This window comes from Perissodus microlepis, chromosome 19, assembly GCF_051167445.1.
Source record: "Perissodus microlepis isolate ML-2025 ecotype Zambia chromosome 19, ASM5116744v1, whole genome shotgun sequence".
NCBI lineage: Eukaryota > Metazoa > Chordata > Actinopteri > Cichliformes > Cichlidae > Perissodus > Perissodus microlepis.
Window position 1 is genome coordinate 1,559,399 of NC_140479.1, and position 12,251 is coordinate 1,571,649.

The window sequence follows — 12,251 nt, forward strand, 5'->3', positions numbered from 1 at the left end:
AGAGAGAGGAACAGAGAGGGAGAGAGAGAGAGAGAGAGGAACAGAGAGGGAGAGAGAGAGAGAAGAACAGAGAGGGAGAGAGAGAGAGAGAGAGGAACAGAGAGGGAGAGAGAGAGAGGAGCAGAGAGAGAGAGAGAGGAGCAGAGATGAACAAGAGCAGGTGAGACTCACATGTTAGTCAAATGGTCGTTTACCAAAGTATCACCGTATCATAGGTCCTCATGTATCTGTACCTAGTGTTTCTTTTTAGGTTTGTTACTTTTCAAATTCTATATTTACTAAGTTATGCAGCTTGTTTGCACAACAAGGCTAAATAATTATATAAACTTTTCTCAATCTAAATAGTGGACTTTGGTAGAATTAAAAAATAAGTGTAGTGCAGGTCTATGATGATTTTTAGTGCTACTATCATCTAGTTCTGATTCTGGTTCTGTCTTGGTTAAGTCCTCAGTAGTCCTGATTTTGAACTGTTGTAGTCCTGTTTTAATTCTGGATCAGTTCTGGGTCTGGTTGAATTGGGGTTTAGTCCTCGTGTCTTGATGCAGCCCCGACTTTGTTCTGCCTTGCTGCTTAATTAAAAAACTAGTTTAAGGTGTCCTGCATATGTGATATATATTTTTCCCTATATGAAGTAATTCTTTTTTGAATAAAACTCATAACAGAGCCAATTAATCTTTCTTTTCCTTTCATTAATCCCCCCCCCCATCACACATGCATACTACCATTTAAGGCTAAGCCCCGGGTGTATCAGTGTCTGCCTCCGCCTCTGCTTAGAAGTGAAAGAGACTGTAAAGACTTTAAACGACTCCACACTCGAAGTTGTGGAAACAGCTTTAAGTGGACGCTACCACAATCAGCTGTACACTCAAGCTGTGTTAAGCGATTATCGATACTCGGTCAACTACAAAAGAAAGTGTCTCCGTCCAGCAACTTAGAGGCCTACAGTTGTTCGTTGCTTATATTGTTGCTACTGTAATGAATGGACAAAGTCCCCGAGTGCGTTCACGCCTCTATCTGAAAAACAGACATTTTTCTCCAGCAGTTATCGACAGAAAACACGTACCTGCTGTTTATTCCCTCACGCCGCCCAATTTTAAGTTACTACCAGCAGTAAATGCAGCCTGTAGATTCGGTCACATCGTCGACAGACAGTACCGAGAAACAAAGCAGGATGTGAGAAATAGTCGCTCAGCCACGAAACCTTTCGCTCTACAGCGGAGTGTCGTCCAACCGAATTCCCAATGCAAAGGCACAAATGTCATATTGTCTTCAGCAGGAGCATGTTAGTAGCTTTAACTGAAATAGTCTGCGAACCATCTTTAATCTATGAACCAGGGGGTGTCCTTTTTTCATCCAAATGATCTGACGGAAGTACTGTGGGAATTCACATTTGCAGCTATCCCCTGAAAATGTTTCCACATTTGCAGCAGTCGCGGCTACACTACATTATTAGGCTGTCATCAACGTGACAGTTTTACTCTTGATATATATCCGCATAAAACATTTCTCCTGGATTTTCTGTCTATTAACTATTTGCTTGAACTCTTTGGAGGCGATTGCGATGTTTGGGTTTATTTTTCCCGAAGCGTTGTGAACGCAACCATGTAAGTCACGTGACTGACATCAGCTGATCAGTAGTGCTGATGGCGGAACTAACTGAAAACATGGTGGTTTTACTGAGTGCATTAGCTAACAAGGACTGCCGAAAAGTAAGTCGTGAAACGTGATTTAGTTTTCTAAATGTCTACCAGAGCCACGGGCGATTGTACCTCGATAAATACTAAGATATGTAACTCAATGTTTTATATTTCTTTATGAGAGCTCCGATATTTCAGCGAAGGCATTTGTTTAGCAGCCCATCCATTGCCCACATATTTCTTCGGAATGTTCTCGCTACATGTGTTATCTGAATGAGCATCTATACCTCTAGCACCATACTAATAATGGGGTGGCTGCAGCTTAGGAATTAGAGACAGGTGTCGTGACAAGGTACGTATCCCCGACAGAATTTGGTCCCCCTCCGTCGGGAGCACGCGCCGAGCTGTCCAAATGTCGGGCAAACAGTGTCCCTCATTCTTGATTTTCTGTTCACAAACACTTCTTATAATGACTAACTACTCCTGAAATTCTGAAGGTTTTAGCTCTTTATACAGTAAAGTTACAGGAGGAAGCAAATAATTATCAGCTGAAATATGTTTTCCGATAACACGTGAACACAATACATGTGTTATTTTCAGTTGTAACCCACGAACTTAACGGTAACGCAACGACACTCATCTTTCACTGTTTCACTAACGTAAAACTTCCGCAGCGAGCTGGTTGGAATGGAGGCGAAGTCAACTGCATCCGCGCTCCCTGTCCAGCGCGCGCTCCCGACGCCGGGGAAGCAACCTACCTTGGCACGACATCTGTCATATACTGATCAGAGGGTTGGTCGTAGGAAAAAATGTGTTTGTATAAAGAGCGCTTTGAGTAGTGATGGGTCAGATGATACCGAAGCGTTGGTGCCTGTATCAAGCACAAAGGGTGAAAGCCCGGTGGGTGGATTGCTGGAGGAAAAGTCACATGACTGATGTAGCTGGTGATAAGGTGTCAAATTATATTTATGGGGAAGTGCAACTTTCGACTCATTTGCATCCGTGCTGAGAGGAACAGAGGAGACTCTTTGGTGCTGTTAATGTTTTTCGCTCGTCATCACCAGAGGTGACAAAAGTACAAACTTTCTTTACTTCAGCAGAAGTGCAGATACCTGGGTGAAAAAACACTCCAGTAACACCTAAAGTACTTGAACAACGGTTTTACTTTAAAGTAAAAGTGAAAAAGTGCAGGCTCAAAGTAAGAAAGTACAAAGTAATATTATTATTATTATTATTATTACATGAGGGTTGTTATATAAGGGTTGGCAATATAGCCACAAAATCATATCGCAATATTTCAAAGAAATTTGCAATAATGATGATATGTCTGAATATAAAAAAATAAAACTCATTGGTGACTGCAGCTTACAGATGGCAGTGTTTATTAGTGCAAAGAAAATGAAGGGCATTTCCATCCTTCCTACTTACTGTGACTGATGACACACTACCAAAGAGGAAAACAGAAAGACCTCAGAGGATAGGATTAGGTTAGGGATGGGGTGAAACCGAGGCACATGATCTCCTGCAGCAACCCCTAAAGGGAAGCAGTCAAAAGAACAACACAATAATGTCAAATATGTATAAATGAAATTAATAGGCCTAGTAGAACGTTTCATGTGTCGCACTACCAAGCGCCAAACTAGGATCCTCACAGTATTTCCTTGTGTTTAGCTGTGCCACAGGGTGGTGGATAGTCTGTGTGGGCGGGAGCCTCCTCACAGGGGGGATTACAGCGCCACCTGGAGCCTGCAGGAGTGGCTGCAGCTGCTGGACTCGCTGACAGCTCTGTTCCGTTTGGCAGTGGTCAACAACATCTCTGATGAAGTGGTGAGAAAGTGAAACAGGTTTAAAGAGGTTGGAAAGGATATGAACTGGAGTGCGTGGTTCCTGGTGCAATGATATTTTCTGAGTACATAGGGACTGAACAAACGAGCCACAGTTTGGTGCATGCAGTCGATTGGTCATTCACTCAGCATTACCATCCATCCAAAATGATAACACAGCCATTTGTGATCAAAGTTGCTGCTAAAAAAACATGATGAATGACCAGGTGGGAATAGCAGGTGTGGGAGTGAGCTGTAGTCAGGAAGTAGAGAAGGTTGGTGATTGGCTGCTTCAGTCTACGTGCTAAAGTATCCTTGGGGAAGGTACTGAACCCCAAGTTGCTCTCTCTGATGCAGTCACTGGATCAAAAGCGAGAAAGGTGAATATGAAATTGAAGCATGTTGTATAAAGCATTGTAAAGCTCATGTAGGTTAGACAAGCACTATGTCAGAACTAATCTATTTTAAACAGCTGGTTCTGTTCAGATTTTACAAATGTTACATGTCATGAGTCAGCTTTTATGAAACGGAGACTTTCAATGTTTGGTTTCAACCATCAGCATGACCCTAGTTTAATATAGGAAGAAATTGTCTTTACTTTTAATAATAGTTACAGTTCAGCTCGATGGATGGTGAGTGGGGTTCTTTTAGGTGAGACTTTCAGGTCTTCTCTGGCCGATTGTGTGCAGGTGCTGTCCCAGTTGTCAGATGTGAGCAGCAGCCAAGCTGAGGTTGTGTTGAGTGTGCTCAGAGCAAGAGAAGAGGAGATCCGCTGCGCCCTGCTGGACAGAACCAACTCCATCTCCTCTGCTACTCTGCAGGACTTTGATTGGCAACTTAAGGTTATTTTTCAGTATGTAGTGGAGATATCATCTGAATTTCAGGAGCGGGACCACTCCTCCTTCACGCCCCCTCCGGCCTCAGGCTATAAAAGCCATTTTTCCCTGTCTTCTCCTCTCTTCCTTTCCTTCATTCATTTCTCGTTAGTACCTGGGGATCTGCCCGGCCCGAGAGCCGTCGCCAGTCCCCTTGGAGGCCTTCCCCAAACCACAGTCACACTTCCTCATCGCCCATCGTTAGCCAGGATGTGGTGCCAGCTAGTGAAACTGACTTACTGTTCACTGCAGATATTGTTCTAATTTAAATATCACATTGTAGCTTAACATTCAAAACTGAATGAAAAGAAGCAAAAGCATCTGAATATTTACAGCCGTGGATCTCGACCTGGCACTCCCAGTACAGGAATCAGCTCTCTGTTTAAAAAGTCTGATTCCTGTGAGTACTACGCAGTAGAGGAGGAGGAGACTCGTTCAGCTTTAACTGCTTCTCAGTCTAAAATATAAAACATGTTTTGAGTTATTTCACACTTTTTTGATTACTACATATTTCCATATGTGTTCGTTCATAGTTTTGATGCCTTCAGTGAGAATCTACAATATAAATAGTCATGAAAATAAAGGCAAACCATTAAATGAGAAGGTGTGTCCAAACATGTTAGTGGTAGTGTAGTCATGGCTTTCTGTAGTAGTTGTTGTTAGTGATGTGTACCAACACTACCTCTACAAAACCCAAGTGATGGCCTTAACTACACTGAGAATGGCAGAGGCTCTAAAACGTAACATGTTTCAAACCGCGTGTAGTTACTGAAAAAACCCAGCCTCGTGAACCGGGTCATCTAGAATCTGAAATATTACGTTTCAAATAAATTAGCTAAATGTTTTGTCTTTATTTTGTAGTTTTGACATCTTAGTTTTGATTGAGTAGGTGTGTCCAAACTTTAGTAGTTTTGCTTTGTGGTTTTTGATCATATAGAAATCAGAACAAGTTTTTTTCCCGCAGAGGTGGTTATCACTATTTCAAATGATAATATGAAATTTTAACCTTTCCAGAGAGTTGTTCATGTTCATGACTACCACCATATAAAACTTTACTGATAAGGGATTATATGGATAATTTTATGCAATCACAAATTCAGGCAAGCAAAAATAATTCTAAACAAATATTGGCAGAGCACAGTGGCCTGTCAACCTGTCAGCAACACTGGGATCATTTATAGCTCATGTTTCATTCGTGTTTGTAGAAGGCAATTTTTATCCCACTGATTGGTCAAAGAGTCAGTGAGCTGAATTCTTTATATTTTTGTTTGTTCTGGTAGCTTTGGTTTGACAAAGATCATACTCATTGTCAGATTTCCTTGTAAGCACAGACATTTCATCTCTTCTATGTTGTTTTTCTCGTCTGTTCCTTCAGTTAGCTCTGTCCAGTGATAAGATATCATCTCTCCACACGCCTCTGCTCAGTCTCAGTCTAGATGTGCGAGAAAATGGAGTCCTCCGGCCTGTCACTTTGGAGATGAACAGAGATGAGCTAGGCATGCTCATCAGTTCATTAGAGTCTGCTAATAAGGTAAAAAATATTAAATGCATTAGAGATATATACACACTACTATAACACTACTATATACACTTTTCTTAGGAGTGCATATAGTAGTATAGCCCTTTGCAGCATCTATTTAAACACATGCAAGTATCTTGGGTGTGAAATTATTTCCAAAGTTATTGTGCAAACAGTAAATATTTGCACTTCCATTCGTTCATCCATTTCCTTAACTGCTTGATCGAATTCAGTGTCACGAGAGGGCTAGAGCCTCACACAGCTCACAAGGCCAGATACACCCTGGACATGTGGTCAGTTTGTGTTCACATTCACATCTACTGCCAGTTTAGGATCATTAGTTAACATAACACGCTTGTCTTTGGCCTGTGGGACAAACCAAGAAGAACGCACCCGGGCACAGAAAACAAAGTTGACACAAAGTCCCCAACCCAGTCGTAACGATTTAATGGTCTTCATGTCTTGCAGGTAGTGTTGCAGCTGAAATGATGGAAAAATTGTGGATTACTAATCTCTTGAAGACCACAGAGCATCCAGAGGAGGAATATTATGTTCCTCAATGTGTGAAAGAGGAGCTCCCATATTTTGGACAGGGTCCTGTAGGTTCCAGCCATAATGATGTGATGAATGTTCCGTCATGTGCTGGAGCAGTTGGATACCTACACTTTGTTTTCCTTTTGTTTTTAGTTTTTTGCACCATGTTCAATAAATGTTTATTTTGCATTTTGTACTGTTGAATTAAGTGGTGTTTATTGAGTTTAACAGCATGTAAATCCAAAGTACCAAAAAGAGATAAACTAGTTTTCCCTTCAAGAGGGAAATTTTCACTTTTATGTGTATTTTACAGTCTGTTTAATTTCATTTTACATTATTGAAATTGGCACTCCCATATTCACACATTACTAATCTACATTTGGTATCTAAAAGGTAACAAAAGTGAAAATACATTTTAAGAAATGTTTTACATCAAAACGACCTGCTGAAGTTCACACCAAGCTCCGTAATGGGAGGGAAGGTGATTTAAGTGACTTTCAGTGTGTCATGGTTGCTGGTGCCAAATGGTCTAAATATTTCAGAAACTGGGATTTCTTTCAGGTTTACAGAGAATCACCGAAGTAAAGAAAAAATATTCACTGAGTAGTAGTTCTCTGGGCCTTATTGATGCCAGAGGTCAGAGGAGAATAGTCAAGTTGCTTTGATATGATAGAAAGGCAACAGCAACTCAAATACCCATTACAACTAAGATATGAATCGTTCTGAACCTTAACCTGGACACAACAGCAGTAGACCTCCATGGGTGCTGCTCCTATGAGCTAACAAAGGGACAGTGAGCCTGCAGTTTGCACAGACTTACCAAAACTGAAAGATAATGGTGATATTCTCCAAAAGTTGATTCTGTTCATCGAGACGTTTTCAGTTGGAGAAACGTTTCGTCTGGTGACTGGATGGATGATTGAGAATGCATCAAGATATTGGTGATATCGGTACCATAAAAGGTGTGAGGGATACTTCTTTGGCACACTTTGGACCCATTAGTGCCATTTGAACTTTAAGCAGTACATTGTGTTGTTACTGACGGTAATTTAATCACCACAGTGTACCCATCAGATAGGGGCACATCACATGACAGTAATGTAGAACTACTTTCACTGTACTCAACAGGTTCCACAGTCACCAGATCTCAATCAGTTAGTGGACCTTTGATAATACTGGAGCGCTATCATGGATGTTCAGTTCACAAATCTGCAGCAAGTCTGAGAGATTTTTTTTTATTCTAAGCTGAACCACAGTTAAAGAATTATGAGGCTTCAATTCCGTTTTATTCATACAGCACCAAATCACAACAACAGTCACCTCAAGGCGCTTTATATCATAAGGTAGACCCTACAATAATACATACAGAGAAAAACCCAACAATCATATGACCCCCTATGAGCAGCACTTTGGCGACAGTGGGAAGGAAAAACTCCCTTTTAACAGGAAGAAACCTCCGGCAGAACCAGGCTCAGGGAGGGGCGGGGCCATCTGCTGTGATTGGTTGGGGTGAGAGAAGGAAGACAGGATAAAGACATGCTGTGGAAGACAGACAGAGGTTAATAACAGATATGATTCAATGCAGAGAGGTCTGTTAATACATAGTGAGTGAGAAAGGTGACTGGAAAGGAAAAACTCAATGCATCATGGGAATCCCCCGGCAGCCTACGTCTATTGCAGCATAACTAAGGGAGGATTCAGAGTCACCTGGTCCAGCCCTAACTATATGCTTTACCAAAAAAGGGAATTTTTAAGCCTAATCTTGAAAGTAGAGATAGTGTCTGTCTCCTGAATCCAAACTGGAAGCTGGTTCCACAGAAGAGGGGCCTGAAAACTGAAGGCTCTGCCTCCCATTCTACTTTTAAATACTCTAGGAACAACAAGTAGGCCTGCAGTGTGAGAGCGAAGTGCTCTAATAGGGTGATATGGTACTACAAGGTCATTAAGATAAGATGGGGCCTGATTATTTAAGACCTTGTATGTGAGGAGCAGGATTTTGAATTCTATTCTGGATTTAACAGGAAGCCAGTGAATAATAATAAAAACAACACATAGAACACTCATTTGTTATCAGTTGCAAATCTTAGCAATATATCTAGCTAACATAGACAATTAAAGGCATCCACCGGGTGGTCTCTACTGGCTCGTTGCTCTTAAGGAAGCGGCTTGGGAGCAGCAGTTCTCGGAGGTTGTCATCAAGCCTGACATACAAAGAAACAAGCTAATCAAGGGCAACAGGTAAATGTTTTGCAGGTTACTCAGGCCATGGAAGAAAGCATCACCAAGTGTTTTTTCCTTCCACCCCTCAGTTCACTGAATAATCCACCACAATTTGCTTTTGCTGCAGCAAATTGTACATGCAGTGAGCGGTTACATCAAACTAGGTGTTTTAACAAACACACCCTTTGTTAATAAATTTGGCATACGACAACTCAGAATTTGAGTTTATGACAACCTGTGCTCATTGTAGGATTCTGCCTGTCAAGAGATTGTATAGGTTATAGGTTAGTTTAGCAAAATCTGAGGTTCACACGTTCAGTGAAGCTGCTTGGAAACTAACATACATTCGTTAAAAAACCTTGATCTTTTTCCAGCTCACCAGTGAAGATTTCAGGTGAAGGCAGAGCTGTTTCAGAGGGCTCTGTGTGGAGGAGATGGAGTGAGCAGAGGGGACATCTGGGCCCTCTACAGTGCGAGGAGCTGCAGATGAAAACTCATTTTGACAACAAATGAATTGCATCATTGCATTGAGCTCAACTACCTTTTCGAGCAGAATGTCTTGGTTTGAAGCGAGGCAGTAAGGGACAAGCTCATTCAGCTGTACTTCTTTAGTAGGTGATTGTTCTGTAATTAACCAGCAGACGGCTTATGCACATAAGGTAGGAGGGAAGTGCAGACAGCTGGGGCAAACTAACACAGGTGCAGACAACACAAAGAAGCAGGGGAGGAAGTAAAACCAAACAGACTGGACAAGAGATAAATGGCACCGTGAGAAGCAATGTCAGGAAATGAGAAGCAATAACTAAATAGAGGAACAAAGACACAGAACTAAACTAAACATATACACAGCAGGAACACTGACTAATTTAGCATATTTAGTAGGAATGGTAAACTTGGAAGGCTTAAGAATTAGGATATAAAGATATAAAGATTGAAAAGGTTCGTGATTTGGATTGTTTGAAGGTAAGATTTCATTTTGATATCACAGTGAAAATTGCTAATCTATGTGCTCTGATTTCCAATTCCTTTTTTGAATTAATCTAATTTTTAAGATGCAACATATTTTGGATATGCAACATCAGTTTAATTGCATGTGGAGTTTGTGATTTTGCAGGATGACGGAGCATGACTGGAGCTAAAGGAACCTTTACTCTGTTTTTCAGACATGCTTGAAGACCCTGCCCACATCCCTGACTTCCTAAAGAAGACCACAGACAAATCCCTGAAGCACTTAGTAGGTGTTCCGTCCTTTTCCTCATAAAAACCATGACTGGTAACCTCAAGCATACTTTTGTTGATAATTAAATAATAATTAGTTACCAGCGAAAGACAATAACTTTATTGATCCCAGAGGAAAATTCATATGTCTGACATATAGCTCATCTGCTATCCCATGAGAACTGAAAAGCCCGAGAGCTGTGGGTGCCAATGATTTTCTGTATCTCTGGTTTACCACAGACAGAGAGAGTCTTCCAGTACTAATGTTTTTTTGTTCCATAAACATGTTATAAACTGGGTGATCAGAGTTATTGAGGACGACTTCTAACGTCATGCATCTTTCTATCACCTCCCCAGGCGTGTCCAGAGTCAGCTTTTCTCGCTAGCTTGTCCACCTCTTTGCATCCATGCTTCTGATGCTGCCTCCCCAGCAGACTGCAGCACAGAACAGCAAGTTTCATTTATCATAGACAGATAACAATAGGACATCATTACCGGCTATGAGATTCTTAGACTCATAGCACTCTCAGTATTGGACATAAACAAAACATAAGGTAACATGTACCACAGACATAGAACATCTTCTGCATTGCACTGCAAATAGAGATTGAAAATGTGACGTCATTCAGGGGTAAAACCGCAAAGGATTCTGGGAACTCGTGGCAAGAGGTACTAGCGCACGCAGGCTTTCAATTGAAATCAGTCACACAGCGATAAAAACGAAACACAAAAAAATGGCAAGAAGCTGTTGTATTATTAACTGCAATAGCCGGTCGCATGACAGCCACGGGAAGCCGACGGGTAAAGAGATCGTTGTTATCGGATTACGTCGTTGAAGAGAAATTGTTCGAGCCATGTTTCCGAAGTAACAAAGAGGCGACGGATGGCCTGGATTGCAGCCATTCAAAGAGCAAATATAACGTCCCAGAACACTCCAGCTCACATGTTAGTCTGCTCCAAGCATTTCCACAAAGGTCAGTCTTCTGTTGTAGTTAATACGTCATTTTTCTTAACATAATTGGTGATATAGGTTACAAGCAAGTCTGGCGCTGAACAGAAATTGTGGCGCTATGCTCCTTTGTTTATTGTGCATAAATAGTGAATTGTCCTGACACAATATTGCGTTTCGCTTCTGTTATTACCATGGTACATTGACAAAAACATATACTTTTATTCACAGGATAAAACGGGTTTTTTGTATCACTAATTGCCCAGTACGATTACAGCAATATTATACAATATTATTGTCACTGCTACATTTCTGTAACGTGTACCAGAAATTATTTCCACTACTAATTAATTACCGTTGAGCTCAAAGGTCCTATTAATAAACGGTTAACGAATGTGTATTTATGAAGACGATTTGTGAGACTGGTAAACTTACGTTTGTTCGTACGATGGTCTGTCGTTCTACACGGTGCATTTCAAGGTCCTGCACCCATCCGTCGGCAAACTGTACCTGGGCTTGTTGCAGTGACCTGAAGTTACTAAACTTCATGAGTGTATGCACTCACTCCAAGAACCGTATAATTATAAATATGAGCGTGGTGAAAGTTGGGCAGCACGCTAACGTCTTTTGTCCACTCTGTGTGCTTGTAAGGGTCTGACCCTTTCACTCCTTTGATTTTTTCCTCGTATCTTTTCTTTTACTTTTCATCAAGTCTGTCTTTGTACGGACCGACATTGTTCTCCTTCGTTTTGTACATAACTTTTTGGGGGGCAAAGAAAAAGCAAGAAGGAGAATGAACGTTTTGCGGTGCTGCAAATGCTTGCATTTGATGCGGTACTTGGATTGTTTTGCCACGAGTTCCCGGCATGCAATGCGCGAAAGTCACGTGGTCTGTCAATCTCTATTGGTTGCAGACAGACAGATTGGTGTGCAGACGGCAACCTGGATCTCAAAACCGCCAAGACAAAGGAGCTGGTAGTCGACTTCAGAAGGAGGAAGTCTGAGCTGCAGCCCGTCAGCATTAACGGGGAGTGCGTGGAAAGGATGTCCATTCAGGTTCCTTGGTGTGCACATAGACACAGACCTCCAATGGAGCTCAAACACCTCGGCGGTTTTAAAGAAGGCCCAGCAGAGTCTCCACTTTCTGAGAATCCTCAGAAAAATGGACCTGAAGAAGGGGCTGCTGATCGTCTTCTACCTCTGCTCCATTGAAAGTGTGCTGATGTAACACATGGGGACACTAAAGCAATCGCGCCAGAATGTCATGCTAAAAAGAAAGATTCTTTAAAATACAAGGGGGAGCAAGCGAGTCAGATACCACGGGCACAGAGATAAAGCAGGTCTGATCAGAAACAGTTTATTACTGGGCCAGGGAGCACAAATAAAAAAACACCCTTAAAATGTACGTAATAAAATGTTGTCAATCTACTAAAACTAAATAAAACAATTCTAAAACCCGTAAAACTACCATTTTCT

The 12,251-nt window shown here is 41.5% G+C and overlaps 2 protein-coding genes across 2 annotated transcripts in view; one reads left to right on the top strand and one right to left on the bottom strand.

Moving 5' to 3' along the window:
* The window catches only part of atp10d (ATPase phospholipid transporting 10D), a 53,407-nt gene extending 51,803 nt beyond the window's left edge, over window positions 1-1,604 (bottom strand). Inside the window, exon 1 of the mRNA XM_084913971.1 lies at window positions 1,064-1,604. The gene's annotated coding sequence lies outside the window, so the exon portion shown is untranslated. The remainder of the gene's footprint in view (window positions 1-1,063) is intronic.
* commd8 (COMM domain containing 8) lies at window positions 1,604-6,592 on the top strand. The gene is made up of 5 exons (XM_084913975.1): window positions 1,604-1,709; window positions 3,309-3,464; window positions 4,150-4,302; window positions 5,711-5,866; window positions 6,323-6,592. The coding sequence occupies exons 1-5, from the start codon at window positions 1,644-1,646 to the stop codon at window positions 6,341-6,343; spliced, it is 552 nt and encodes a 183-aa protein (XP_084770101.1). The 5' UTR covers window positions 1,604-1,643; the 3' UTR covers window positions 6,344-6,592.
* Window positions 6,593-12,251: the final 5,659 nt, after the last annotated feature.